Source organism: Diplotaxodon limnothrissa, linkage group LG4 (genome assembly GCF_057381915.1).
Source record: "Diplotaxodon limnothrissa isolate DT_005_m linkage group LG4, D_limnothrissa_male_GT1.1, whole genome shotgun sequence".
Classification (NCBI taxonomy): Eukaryota; Metazoa; Chordata; class Actinopteri; order Cichliformes; family Cichlidae; genus Diplotaxodon; species Diplotaxodon limnothrissa.
Window position 1 is genome coordinate 23,680,637 of NC_140599.1, and position 15,314 is coordinate 23,695,950.

Here is a 15,314-nt window from a genome sequence, read left to right on the forward strand (position 1 = left end):
TATGTCATCATCATCATAATCAGCAGACTGTGTGCCTATGGGAGGGTATATCAGCTGGCAGGACACTGTAAAACAATGACTAGCCTCACAATCTAAACTTTTAACCCTCTGTCTGTTCCCACACTACATCTAAAAGAGGAGAAAGTTCAAGTGACAAGTGAGCTATGGCAAAAAGAGACATAAATTATCAGGGTTGCATAATCTAGTAGCATATTGCTGCAGCTGTGCAGTCGTCAGAAATACTGGATTTCATCTGTCACCACACCGCACTCCTCAAAAAGTTAGTTCCTAAAAAGAAACTTCTGGTTGTACTCCCATAAAAACTTCTGCGTCAGAGGACTGATCTTATTACTGTGTGTGTTAGAGTGAGCGAGAGAGAGAGAGAGAGAGAGAGAGAGAGAGAGAGAGAGAAACTCCTCCCAACTAAAATTCACAGTCACCACACTATGTCACCCCAGTAGTCAGACAGGCAGAAAGAGAAAAGGGATAGTTCAGTCTGTGAAGGGATGTGTGTTGTTGGGGAGTGCTTCAGTCGCTGAGTTATTGGTTTGCTGCTGTCAGCATAAACGTTAGCTACTTTTTCTATATCAGTTCATTTGACTGGTGGATTAATATTTATTATTTTTCAGTTTTTTAAATGACAGAAACAAGTTAAAGAACCTTTGAAAGAGTTGAGAAGAAGAGAAAAGGTTGGGACAACCTAAAAGTAGATAATTCTGCAGTTTTTGTCTGGGTTGGTTAAACTTTCTTGAAACGGGTAAGGACTCTTTTTGCTTCTTCACCATGACGTGCAGATGGAAGCTTCTTATACTGGGTGAGTCACATATGTGGGAGATGGAATGGAAAAAATTATCTTTTAAGATTTTTTTTGTAAGGATCTGAATTTAGGATGAAACTTAGACAAAAACATTTTCAACATTTTCATTGAACTGCTGTCTAGTAATACTTAAGCTGTCTAAAATAATGTCTATGTCTAAACAGCAGTTTTTGCTTTTCGGACATAGAAACTCTTGCTTTTTGTTGCATTTGTTTAGTCACTTTTCTTTGAGATAAAGTCAGCCAGCATATTGTCATTGACAAAATTATAGTAAATGAATAAAAGTTCTCAGAGATTTTCTCAATTTTTTGTCGAATATCTCATTTCATCTAAGCTATAATTCCAATTTTTCATGAGACATTACAACCATGTCACATTCGTGCAAAAGGGGGCAACTCACCCAACAAATTCCATGATATAAAAGCCCAGTTATTACTTTCTTGGCTGACTGCGCATCATGCTACACATTAATTCTCACTTCATTACTGTCATGTGGTAAATATTCTTTTTAAAAAGTGTTTCCTTCTTATTTCTGAATGACACAGTTCTGACAGCTGATAGTTTTTCTAAAAAGACACCAGGGACTGTCGTTTCAGTGCACAGCACTGCTGCCCTTTTGTGAAGAAGCTGAATGACCGCCTTGTACATGTGCAGGTTTCCTTTGAGAGCTTTACTAACCATACACTAAGTCAGGGTTCGAGACTTGTTTAGAAAAGAGATTCTTAAAGGTTTCACTGGTTAAAAAACTAATATTAAGTTGACCTTTATACTTAATGTTTCTTCTCTTCTCCCCATCCTCCACCATCCTGTCAGCTATACAGAAAGTTATATTAAGCAATTGAACAATTTAGCAATGTTTTAACTTCTTCAAATTAAGTCAGGAAACAAATGATTAAGTGTTGCTGCATCTAGCAACCAAACGTTTTAAACTGGCAACAGTTTTCTTTCATGGAAAAAAATAAACTGTAAATACAATGACAGGTGTTTCATTCTCCACCCCCACCCCAAAAACGAAAAAGATGCAGCATATTTCTGAGCCATAACAATAAATTAGTTATTTGTTTCAAAGATTACAGTAAATTTCTTTGTGTTTTTAAATAGCCAACTTTATACGGTGCAGTATAAAGTGCACATCAGGTGTCAGTTAGGAGTTCAAAGTAAATGGTCTGTGCAAACTCGCAGATGTAATAATGGTTTGTTTTTGTGCTCTGTCATGTAATGTTTTCTCACTCATAGGAAGCACAGTTCTCCAGACACCAATGTGCTGTTTATTTTGAATCATATTTCAGACGCAGGAATAATGTGAGGAAATTATGATAGAGAATGAGGGCCTTTGCTTCTTCTTCCCAGACTTTTTACTATCACAACCATTTTTGTGCAATTTATATGATAAACAAAATTCATAATCAGAATAAAACATCAGAATAGATTAATGTTCAAAAGTTACTGAACTATAGTATACAAAGCTGACAGTTCTCTGCTTGTTTTTTAGCTCTGTCTTTCTTCCTCATCATGGTGCTGTCAGTATCAGCAGGCTGCCCTAAAGGATTTTCAGCAAAGAAAAAAGAGTGCATTGGTATGACAAACTTTACAAAACAAAACATCTGACACTTAATCAGTAATGGAAAATGTGCAAGCTGAGCAATGTGTGCATTTTTTTTATTTAATAAATAATCTAATATTATCTATTAAATAATTTTATTAAAAAAGAAATAATTAAGATGTGTTTTAAACTTTTTCTATCAAAAGTTTGAGTTTTGATTTTTCAAGACATTTTTTTTAATCTGTAACAAAATCATATCAAAAAAATATTTATGCAAATACATCTTTTCTAATGTTTGTGTCTTTACAAAGATATAAACGAATGCAATGATGATGTGAAGCGATGTGGACAACATACAAACTGCACAAACACAAATGGGAGCTACTACTGCCAATGTAAAGATGGTTTCAAAAGAAGGACAGGGGAGGTGAATTTTACAACTGGTGCATGCGAAGGTAAGTCATCTCAAATTTATGGTGATAACAACTCTGTGGTTGATTTGGAGAAAGTTTATGTCATACAGTCATAACTTATGTAAAGATTAAAGGTCTCTTCTTTTTTAAAAGATATCCAAGAATGTTTGGAAAACAAAGCCAAATGTGGATCTAACGCCAAATGTGTGAATACTATCCCCTATTACTCGTGCACCTGTGATGATGGATTCATTTCTACTACTGGGAATAAAAGCTTTCATCACGATCAAAATGCTACATGTGAAGGTAAAATGTTGCTCTCATTGGTGCTGCCATTTTAGAGTGAGCTCTTCAGTTTAAGGTGATGGCAGAGGATTTTTTTTCAGAGGTATTCTTACATGTCTTCTTCCTGCTGCTCTAGATATTAACGAATGTCAAAAAGGAAATCCCTGTGGTCAGAATGGATTATGTAACAACACACAAGGCAGTTATTACTGCATGTGCAACGCAGGGTTCACTAACTATGGCAACAAAACGGCACGGTGCACTGGTGAGAATACTGTCCATCATCCATTATTAAACTGGGGTTCTTCCCAGTAAATGCAACAGAAACAAACAGAACACTTATTGAATACCTCTGGTCATCCGTAAGCAAATTTGTTCATTAAACTTTCTTTCTTCAGAATCGAACTGTGATGTTTTCAAAGCTCTAAACGGGCTGGAAGAGGTAACTCCACATCACAAATACTATAAAGTATCAAAATTCAGCACATATTATGAATAGAGTTGTCTCACATTTTTGTTTTATCCACCACCAATCTCTCTTCTAGAAACTTCCCATTGTGAAGCAGCTCAATAAAAGCTGTCAGGAGCTCACAGGGGACAAAAGTCAGAATCCATCTGATCGGACAAACCAGACTGAAGAGGACTTATTGACGGTACTACTAAATTCAGAACATTTTAACCTTACTGCAAAAAAAAATCATCAAGTTTCTTGAAACCAGGCAGGAAAATAATGCTCTGCCTCTTTCAAACTGTCACATGATGCTCAGATGTCTCATAGACCGTTTACACTGAGGTAGCCTGAAAGTCTGCCTCAGTCTGCCTCTGTTTCTTGTTTCTCATGGTCTCCTCTCTCATTCCTCTCTTTGTCTTTAGAGATTGCAGTCAGAAATAGATCAGCTCTTGTCCAGTAAATTTCTCAAAGACAGAAGAAGAGTCTCCATCTTTCTGGATTTGGTGGAGAATGTTCTGAGGCTAATTGGAGCCATGACGAAGATGCCAGGGAGAAACACAACTTCCACTCACACAGGTTTAATAAAAATTTGCATTTGCAGCAGAATTTAAAAGAAAAACAAACCAACAAACAAATATGTCCAATTCAGGTAGATATGTTCAAATATGATAGGAGCTTTTGCCTAGAGCTTGTACATTTATTATTAATTACATTTTCTTCAGCATTATTGAACAAGCAGTGTAAGATAAGAAAAAACAACAACATTTATCTGGTTTCAGAGCTGAAAATGCTGGTACATCATGGGCCTGTTATATCCAAAAGAAACACAACTTTATCAACTAAGCATGCTCAGTTGGACATCCAGATGGAAATGGCAGCTGGAGAACCTGCCTATTACCCTGGTAATGACAACGAATATCAAATTTGTAGCCAATTTTATCACGTTATGACACACTCCAATTATTTTCTCCTTTTATTGTTTCAGGCTTTACAACAGTGTCCTTGATGAGCTACTCAAACCTGGAAGACTCTACAGATACCTTCTTTGATGGGATCAAACCACAAAAGTACCAGAGCTTTAAAATAAACTCCAAAGTGGTGACTGTCACTGTTAGCAACAGAAATACAAGCCACCTCAAAACGCCAGTGAATCTGACTTTGGACCACTTGATACAGGTAAAGAGGAGAGCTTACTACTAATGTTTAGGGACTGTGTTAATCTACGTTGACAAACAGGAACAACAGAACAGTCAGTATCTCTGGTGTACATCTGTTTAACAGAAAAATCAAACGCACATCTGTGTGTTCTGGGATTCCTCGGTGAACGGAGGATCATGGTCTGATCGTGGCTGCGATGTGGTGAAGTCAAACCCGGAATATACTGTGTGTTCCTGTAATCACCTGAGCAGCTTTGCTGTACTGATGGCCCTCTATGAGATGGAGGTTAAAACTAATTATATATACCATAATGCTTTTAGTTCAGAATAAGTTTAAACTTCAACCCATTTTCATACAATAATGTTACCATTCTTTCTCTTCCACAATAGAATAAGTTCGAGTTGCAGCTGATCACCTGGGTGGGCCTGTCCATTTCACTGATTTTCTTATTCATCTCCATCCTGACATTCTCAATGATCCGCTCCATTAAAAGCACAAGAACCACCATCCACCTGCATCTCTGCATCAGCCTCTTCATTGCAAACCTTGTCTTTCTAGCGGGAATCTCTCAGACAGCGAACAAGGTAAACAGAAACTCCACTTGCCATCAGCATGTGTGCATTAGCAGAAGTTTCTGCCACCTTCAAATATAACAGAGAACTGTATACTAAGTTGCAGCAAAGCTACTGTTAAATACCCCAACTCTTTGATCTTTGGGCTGAAGGAATAACAACACTCAGTGTATAAATGCTCAATCAACAATCTCTTTAATCTATACAATTCTCTTTATTCCATACAACACTTTGAGCATTACAAATGTCCGAATGGGAGATGTGCACGGGAGGGTGTCCGGCAAAATCTCAAAGTGTCTGACTGTTTCTCACATTCTTATAGCTTCAGCCCTCCTCCAAACTAAGCATTCACATTCTTTCTCTCTCAGTGAGCCTAAGTTACAACCTTGGCTTCCTGTGCAATATGTTTTGTTCTTTCTACAATCAGAAAAGCAAAGCCACGATTCTCTGCAAACAGTATTCTCTTTATAAATCAACAGTACGAAGTACCATAGGATAGTGTAATTCATTCACAGTAAATCAGCAGTCAAATGTAATACAAACCAGCCTAATCAATCTAATAATTTCACCTTCTAACTATAGTATAATGCAACCGAAAACTATATAATGATTTCATAAGCTTAAATCAGAGGTATAATGTAACATAAGACAGTGTAATAATCTCACACTACTGAATTATTCATAAGAGATATTAATAAGAGATATATAATAGACACATAAACAATTGAAAAATTTCTAGACATTTCTCCCTCTTCATATTCATCCACATTATTCATGTCTGTTACCCTGATCCTCCTCTTTCCTTCACTTTCCCTATTAGGCTGGCTGTGCAGTGGTAGCAGGAATCTTGCATTTCTGCTACCTGGCAGCGTTTTGCTGGATGTGTCTGGAGGGCATTCAGCTGTTCAGGATGGTTGTCCTCGTCTTCAACACCACCTTTAAAACCCTCCACATGATGGCAGTTGGCTATGGTGTTCCAGCTGTTATCGTTACCATCTCTGTCTTAGCTAATTCTGGAGGATATGGCACTAAGAGATAGTAAGTTTTCCCAGTTCCAATTATATTGTTCTATCGTTAATTCAAGTTTGAATTACTTACTTACTTACTAAACTCTTGATGTGCATTTCAGTTGTTGGCTAAATCTGGAAATCATTTGGAGTTTCTTCGGCCCTGTCTGTGTCATCATCATTGTAAGTATTTAAATAATTATTGAGTTTAATGTGATCCAAAATGGTGACTTGTGTTATGTTTAAACCTCATCTCTTTGGTCTTTCAGATAAACATTTTCTTCTTTCTCATAACTGTGTGGAAGTTAGCACAGAAGTTCTCAAGTTTAAACCCTGATCTTGATAATCTGCACAAAATAAAGTAAGTCACAACTCAAGCTGCCCACACTAAACGCCCCATGCAATTGCTGTGTGGAAAGTATAACGTAATCTATTGCCTCACCAAAGTACCTCGCACATGACATGTATGCATCTTTGTTGCCTCCTGCAGGGCATTCACCATTACTGCAGTGGGACAGCTGTGCGTTTTGGGCATCATGTGGATCTTTGGTTGTTTCCAGTTTGAGGAAAGCACTGTAGCCATGTCTTACCTGTTCACCATTTTTGGCAGCCTTCAGGGTGTTATGCTCTTTATCATGCACTGTCTGTTTTCCAAACAGGTTAGTCACATTTGTCTCAAAAGTAAGGGACGAGTTCTGCTGTCTTTAGTGATGCCCATACTAAAGATTTTCTGAATTTAGGTGAGAGAAGAATATGAAAGCATCCTGGCCAGATTCTGTGTGCCTCAGAAGAAGAGCTACAAAGAGTTCAATTACTCCAGCAAAGCTCAAGTAAGCAGCTATTTATATTTTGTTTTCCTTTTTTGACTTTGTCACTAAGCAATATTAAAGTGAAATCAAACATTTATTATAGAACATTCATTTTGATTTGATTCATTTCATTTTCATTCATTTTGAACATTTGATCTATTATGGAACAACTACTTAAATTTTAAACCCTAACGAAACTCAATTCTTTCCCATTGGTTAAAGAAGAAAATAAAATGTTATACTTAATACTTTTTCATACTTATGCAACTGTTCCTCAACTGTTCCCTATACTTAAGGAACAGTTGAGATGGTTTTCACAGCTGATTGAACTATGCCCCTTTGTCATCTTCAGGCATCCAAGAGCAGCCAGGACACAGGAGAGTCTCATTTTTGAGAAGCTAAAACCTGACTTGAGACAAACTCTGATTTGCTGGAGACTTTCAGTCATTGGGACATATTGACATCGCACTTATAACGCATCTGTTTGCACCTGTTTGCTTTGTTGCAAAATGTTGTAAATATTATCATTCTTTACTATGTGTGGGCCTTTTATTTTAAGTCACTGAGTTATCTATTCAAATCATTGCAACTTACAAAATCCTTACAAAAGAAGCATTTTGTTAAGTTTTTCAAACAGGAAATTATGTAAGTAGTTTTAGAAGCATAAATCTACAAGTATTAAAATTTTCAGATATGAAAAAATGTTTTCAGATTATCATAACTGTGTAAAGACCTGTTGTATCAGGTAAATCTAATAATGCTAATTCTTTAATTCAGGTACTGTATTTAATGAGCAATCTGAAACATATTTGCTGAAAAGCACCTTCTTCAACCACTTCCTCAAGCTTCTGAAAGACCCACAATAAGAGGACAATTATGAGACCGAAACATATATTTAAATGTTTTAAAAGTTTGTGTTTATATTGCTGAGCAATTTTCCTGTGTTTTCATTCTTGACTGCATCCATTCTCTGTGTTTTATCATGAAGCTATTTTAGAAGATTGTAAATTTTTTTTAATGCATTTACAGTTTGCAATTACTTCTTTATTTATGTTTATTGTTAAAAACGTTTTTTTAATTATTTTTTTAATGTTCTCCTAAAGGTTTTAGGGTAAATACATATTCTGATGTATATCATCTTTAGTGATTTTAAAATGTATCGCATTTGATATAGAGAATAAACTAGCAATGAACACCAGAAAGTCAACTTTTTGGCCATTATTTCAGAACACAAAGCTTTAATTCAATGTTAAAGCATTTTCATAATACAGACTGCACCTTATGGTGTAATTTCCCCATATTTCGCATATGATTTCAATGTCATCTTTTTGAAATCAGGGTATAATTTTCATAAAGTACGTCCTTAGTAGACAATAACTTTAAGTTTTATTATATATATTATATAATATATTTATTATATTATATATTTTAGAGGAAAAAGACATTTGAAGACATTTTAAGTACTATATAATTTCAGTGTATTTTAGAAAAAAAGATCAAATAATGTTTCCCGATTTTAGGTTGGAATTAGAAAGTGATTCTTGATGTTTATGCCATAGTTGTAGTAAATAGTCAGTTTTACTCTCATGCACAGTTGACTGTATCTGATGAAGTGTTGATCTGACTTTCCTGCATTATAATTATAAATGCAAAAAAGCACTATCAAATATTACAAGACTTAGGCCGTGTGACTTCCAAGCGATTTAACCAAAACATGTTTATATGTTTTATATATTTATTTATCTTTGTTTTCTGTCATAAACATTCAGGGTCCAAAAGATTTCTTTCAAAGGAAAAGAAAAATATAAAAATAAAATGGATCTTTTGGTGGAGAAGAAGAAATATTGCCACTTCGAGAGTGTTTCAGATTCCTTTTTTAAAAACTTCTAATATCTTTTTTTTTTTTTTTTTTTTTGGGGCCTCGGGGGCTTGGATCCTGGTTGGTGTGTTGCCGGGGTTGTGGGCGGGTGGGTGCATGGGGGCCCGGCCCTGGAGCAGGGTGCCGCCGGTGCGTCGAACCACCTGGGGGGCTCTTCAACTGGTGGGGGAGATGGTCACATCTTGCAGGAGCTTTCCTCTCTTCAGGAACTCTCTCTGCAGGAGGGGGAGATACAGGAGAGGTGGAGGAAGATCTCAGCCTGGGCGTTTACTGTCTTATGTAGTCTGGAAGATGAGTGGATGGTGGGGTGGGTGCAGTTTTCTCTGTGGTGGGGTTGGGTGGACTGTCCCGGGCTCTGTGGGGCCGGGAGGCGCTGCTGCACTGGGCCCCGGTCTGGATGGGCCTGGGCCCCCTTTCCCTGGCGGGTCGCGGAGTGTGGGAGTGCCTACTGGGGTCAGCGGGGGAGCTGGCCCCAGGGAGGGGTTACCTGCCCCTCCCTTCCTTCCCTCCCCATCTCCAGCTGCCTCTCTCTTCCCGCTCCACCACAACCACCCACACATGCAGGGCCTTGGAGTAGGGGTATGTCACCAGGGTGCAGAGGAGGCTACCCCCCTCTGTCCCCTTCTGGCTGCCTCTGCCTCAATTTTATCCCACAACTTAGACATTCACATTATTCACACTCTCATTACACATACATATAGGATCTTGGGGGTGGGCACAATCACGGAGTCCAAATTACCATCAGGGTGTACACCTCACCCCTGGCGTCGTTGCCCACCTCTCAATTTTAAATACACTTAGACATTGAGGGCTATCAGGAGGGACTATGCGCTTACCTGCTGCTCCTTGGCAGGTAGCTCCATGCCCTCCTGGGTTTTAATTGCACCTTAGAACACACATGCATCAACACTACAATGAGCGGGTGGAGGGAGGTTTGGAGTCTTCTCCCACCCCCATTCTCTGCGGCCTGCTGGAGCGGGAGGGCTAGGTGGAGTTGGCCGTCCGACTGCGGTCTGGAGTGTGGGGCCTCCCTGCTGCTACGGAGTCGGGGTGGTCTGCCTCTCCCCACCGCAGGGAAAAGGGTAACACCACCTGGGTCTGGGTGCAGTTCCCCCCTCCAGGGGCAAGGGTACCTAGACCCGGTTTGTAGAGTACGCTTGGGGAGTGTGATCGTGTGTACAGCGTCTCTTTATGTCTGTCTCCACGTTGGTTGAGTGTGGAGTGAGTGCATATGAGAGCATGAGGGGGGGAATGGATGTTTGTGTCTGTGTGTGCCTGTATGTCTGTGTCTATATGTCAGGCTGGGTATCAGACGCCACCTCTCTGGGGACACCTCAGGCCCTCCAAGGTTTGGAGGCCTATCTCCACCTACCACCACTTCCCCTGCCGGTGGCGGACTCCCTCAGGTGTCGGTGCGTTGGTGGTTCTTTGTGTCTGGGGGTGGGCGTCCAGGTACACACTGGCTCACTCCTTGGCGGCCGCTTATCGGGGCCTGGAGCCTGGGGCTCGCTCGGGCCCCTTCGGGGGTGGGGTGCCCCCGGCCTCTCGGCCTGGGGCTCGGTCACTCAGGCACAGCTGGCGGCCGGCGGAGCTCACGGGCGCGTCACTGCAACTCCCCCTGGCTTCTGCTCCGCGGCTGCTGAGTGAACCCTCATCTGGGACTCTCCTCAGCTCTTACTGGAAAAGTGGCGCGGCTGCCCCTCTGTTGGTCTTCCATGGTTTCTTGTGTTCTGGGGGCCTCTGGATGTCTGGAGTTTTGATCTCCTCCATACCTGCTTCACACCCTGGAGGACGGGGCTGTGGCCCCCCCACACTCCCTAGCAGATCGTTACATGGAGAAACCTTTGGAATACAAGCATGCTGATCCACACAGGTATGCACACGGGTGTTCACTGCTCGTAGACCCAAATTACACCTTTCTTGGCTGCTACTTCGAAGCACATCTGTCCTGCGTGCTGCACAACAACATTGAATATTTAGTATTTACTGCTGTTTACACTTAGCTAGATTAATGCGATGGTGTTGTGTTTAGTATGTTGCTTTGTTTTGTTTTTTTTGTCTTTTTTTGCTTGTTTTCTATTCTTCTCTCAACAGGTGATCCAGGAGATTTTTATTTTTTTTCTCCCCCCCTTTCTCACTGTCCCTCTCCCCTTCTGTTTTTCCTTTCCTTCCTCTTTCTTTCTCCCTTTCCTATCTCTCACTCATGTCTGTCCCGTCTGTAACATCTGAAAATAAAATATAATAAATAATAAAAACAAAGATCGACCAAATGGACCAATACGGCAATGCCACGATGATCCATTTGGCAAAGTAAATCCATTGGGTATTCTTGTTGGTCTTCAGACAACAATTCTGATGGCTAAAGAACCAAATGGGACAGGCGAAAAAAAAAAAAAAAAAAAAAACTTCTAATATCTTGAAAGTTTCTGTAGTCAGGTGAACTATGGAGTTTTAGACTCTTTAAGATAATGTTTATCTTTTCATGTTAAATGTAGTTCCATTCATTTACACTGCACACATTAGGGGCTGCTTAGCAGACCAGATGGCTGAGTTTTCTTTAACATCACCAGTTCATACAAGCAGTTCAGTTTCTTAGTAAACACCCAAGAGACAATCCACATCATTTCAAGTGTACACTGCATAAGTCCATCATGCAGTAGTCCCATTTTTGGTAGTCCAGGCAAGTTGATATGCTAAGAAATAATTTTAAAAAGTAAAATGCATATTTACTGGTGTTGGTTAAACAACACATCTCCCCCCCCCCCCCCCCTTTTTTTTTTTTTTAATATGACTGGTACAAATTTGTACGCTCAATGTTTAATGCCATCAGTTAGTGTTTTTGTTTTGTTTTGTACTTTTAGACTCATTTTTTGTCTTGTTTAAGAGTCACCAAGAGTAAATTATGATATAAAAATAATTAGCTTTGAATTATCATATTTGAAATAACGTATTTCCCCATAACATATTATATAACACATACTGAAGCTGAGATTTATTTTATTTTGTAATTTGACATGAAGATTATATTATATAATATTATATTTTTAATACAAATGTAAATTAGTACCAAATATCATTATTGGTTAGTACAGATGCTGAAAAAGCATGTGACTCAACCGATCCATGCATTAGGTTTTCTTAACAGTAAGAGACATTGAGGTCTATCAGCTGGTTATAAGCTGTAAAATTGTTAGTGAACATATGTTTCAGTCATATCCAGCAGTCAAAGGGGGACTCAAACGGGGGCTCTGAAGTAAGGGTTCACAGGTTTATTTACAGCAAGTGAGTACAAAGATTCAGCACAATGACTTTCATGCAGTGAGCTCTGTGGCCAGGTCAAACATGGAAGACCACCGATTCCTTCTCTCCACATGACTATTTCTTCCCAATTTTCCACACCACAGTTTCTGCACAAAGAGAGATTGATGACTAAAGGGCACAGCAGGTAAGCACAAGAGTAACACTGTAAAACTTGAGGAGCCACACTTTGCAGACACAGACCAACAACTCAAGTGAAGGAACCCCTCCATCTTAAGTAGCAGCTGGTGATGGGTGAGAATAGACAGTTGAGTTAATTACCTTCAGGTGTGTGAAACCAGAGTGCTGGAGCTCAGGAACAGGTCTCACCCCTGAAACACAAGGCAAAGGTCTCTCTCTCACACACACTCTCAACTCGAGGGCCTGCTGGTTTTTCAGTGGGCTCTGTTGTCAGATAAAGGCAGTGTGCCACAGCTGGTCTGTGGGCCTCTCATGTTCATGCTGTGGTTGGTTCGTGAGCCAGCCGCAGAGGAGTGCGAAGTTATAACATATAAAGAGCTGAAGTGAAACCAAGTGTTAAAAATAACAAAAATAAAGTGTCACTGCAGCCCAAAGGCAAGTTTAGTTTTGAGCACCTCTAAAAATAATTATATTAATAATAGTAATACTTATCCATTTTAGTAGTATTTTCTGACATTGTCTTCAAATGTTATATTTTCGATATGTTATATTATATAAATCAGTCACATAGATCATGTCCTCCAGCAACATGCAGTCAACAACTTGGAGAATTGCACGGTACCGTCTCCTGTGGGTGACCCCTCACCCCTCTGCCTGACAGAAAAATGTACACAGACAAACACATCTGTAGCAGCATAAAACCCACTTTAGAGTCCCTTGGTGGAGTGCTGGAGAGTTCTCCCTCCAGGGGCTCCATTGTTCTGCTGGGGGACTTCAATGCCCATGTGGGAAACAACAATGAGACCTAAAAGGGCATGACTGGGAGGAATGGCATGTCTGATCTTAACTCAACTGGTGTTCTGTTATTGGACTTTCGTGCTAATCACAGCTTTTTCATGACGGACACCACGTTCCAGCATATGGACACCCAAAGTTGCAGATCAGTGATCAACTTTGTTATTATATCTTCAGCCGCCATACTGGACATTTGGGTGAAGAGAGGTGGACAAATATAATGTACCCAAACATATAGTGAGTGTACACTGCTGGCACAGATCATCTCTGGCAGAGATTCAGGAGCATTCAGAAAAAGGGTGAGGAAATAGCCCCTCCATTGCTGAATCTGCTGCAAAGAGCTGCAGCTGCAAGGTTCAATTCAATTCCAATTTATTACAGCGGCAAATGAAAACAATAGTTGCCTCAAGGCGGTTTATACCTTAATGTAAAGACCGTAATACAGTAAAACAAAGAAAACAGACAAAATTCCAACAGTCATATGACCCATTACGAGCAAGAGCTCTGGTGACAGTGGGAAGAAAAAACTCCCTTTTAACAGGAAGAAACTTCCAACAGAACCAGGCACGAGTACATGTGCCTTAGTCTCACTGTTCTTGTCACTTGTTTTACTTTGACAGGCACCTGTCATGTGTGCATCATGTTCAGTTTTGCTTCCCCTGTCTCTGCCCTGATTTCCTCTTGTGTATATATCATCTGTGTCTCCCTCCATCCAGTGTCGAGATCTCCCTCATTTCTCTGGCTGTGTCTACTGTCTGTTTGTATTTCCCAGTTTAGCTTCCCTGTTGTTTCCTAGTTTAATGTATTCTGTGAATCCAGGAATAAGGCTTCATTTTGAGTTCAGTTCTGTCTCTGAGAGCTGCATTTTGGGTGCAATCCTGCCTGCCAAACACAGTTTCATGACAGGGGTGTATTCTGAAGTGATAGCAAATAAAGTGCTGCTATACTGTTCATGTAAAAAAAAAAAAAAGATACATAGTCTTGAAAAAATAGTAAAAAATAGAAGCAGGAAGCGATAAACACGGGGTCTTGTCACCACAGTGATACTTTATGGTGATAAGCATTGAACACCCCTGGCGGCATGATGATATGGGCGGATAAGAATTTGACGTGACGAGAAAAGACAGCTAGCCAGAGAGAGAAAAAGACCTGGTCATTCTATGTAATGTTAAGATCTTGGCATTTTTAAATATATATATTTGTTTTACAATATTAGCCTAACTTGTAGCTACTTTTACATTTTCACTGATTTCATCCATAGAGATCTGCACACTGCTTCCAACATAACAGGCACGCGGATCCTGCTGATACTGGGTGAGTCACATCTATCATACATTTGCACAGGAGTAACAGGGGAAAATATTTTATAAGAAGTTACATACAAACCTTTCATAGCTTTTTTCATGCTTTTCATATTAAATCTAATGTTGGATCACAATTTTCAAAATGTAATTTTTTTTTGCAATTACTCAACTACAAGTGGACTGATGCCTTGTAATACAGTAATATACAGAAACTATATGCACAGATCTGCATGTTTGCATGTGCAGGAATTTATTTTATATATACTATAAATGAAAATAAAGATCACCTTCCACCATAACACCTTCTAAACCCTCTTTTTCCGCTTCCTTTCTCAACTGCTTCTCTCCATGTTCAAATATGGCAGTGGCTGAACTACGAGTCTCAATAAAGTATGCTTCATTTGTCTCCCTAAAGAAAAATAAACTGCTAAAACAGAGGGAAAAAAGATGCTAATGGGTATGTTTTAATCCTGTTCTCCCACATCTTGGTGAATATAATAACAAAATAATCATGTTCATTATGTATGTTAGTCAATGATTTTGTGTTTTATTTTGATAGTTTGTCTTCTGTGTCTTATAGCTAGTTCCACTTCACCTGTCTTGTGGTCTTGAGTGTTTTGTGTCTTGCTACCTGTGTTTCCCATTTCCCTCATTATCCCTTAGTGTGTCTGTGTGTTCATAAATAGTGTTTTTTCCCCTCCGTCACAGTTTCTATCATGCTCACATTGTATTTCCGTGTGGCATTTCTTTTTCTGGGTTTGTGTTTATGGAGTTCTGGATTTTTATCCATAAACCCGTGTTTTATTTTTAGTGAGTCTTTCTTCATGTGTCTGCGTTTGGGTC

The 15,314-nt window shown here is 39.5% G+C and overlaps 1 protein-coding gene across 1 annotated transcript; it reads left to right on the forward strand.

The window, feature by feature from the left end:
• The first annotated feature begins 641 nt into the window (after nt 1-641).
• On the forward strand, nt 642-7,594 carry LOC146633856 (adhesion G protein-coupled receptor E5-like). The gene is made up of 18 exons (XM_085352591.1): nt 642-814; nt 2,310-2,393; nt 2,672-2,815; nt 2,927-3,079; nt 3,195-3,323; nt 3,457-3,500; nt 3,604-3,711; nt 3,932-4,085; nt 4,289-4,411; nt 4,495-4,685; nt 4,791-4,952; nt 5,057-5,251; nt 6,060-6,277; nt 6,369-6,429; nt 6,516-6,607; nt 6,737-6,905; nt 6,987-7,076; nt 7,408-7,594. Exons 1-18 carry the CDS (start codon nt 784-786, stop codon nt 7,447-7,449), a joined length of 2,190 nt encoding a protein of 729 aa, XP_085208717.1. The 5' UTR covers nt 642-783; the 3' UTR covers nt 7,450-7,594.
• The last annotated feature ends 7,720 nt before the right edge of the window (nt 7,595-15,314 follow it).

Excerpts from the sequence above, each read along its gene's own strand:
- LOC146633856 (XM_085352591.1), top strand. The coding sequence starts at position 784 with ATGACGTGCAGATGGAAGCTTCTTATACTGG. Across the intron at positions 4,953-5,056 it reads TGGCCCTCTATGAGATGGAG|AATAAGTTCGAGTTGCAGCT; the intron begins GTTAAAACTAAT and ends CTTCCACAATAG. Across the intron at positions 5,252-6,059 it reads TCTCTCAGACAGCGAACAAG|GCTGGCTGTGCAGTGGTAGC; the intron begins GTAAACAGAAAC and ends TTTCCCTATTAG.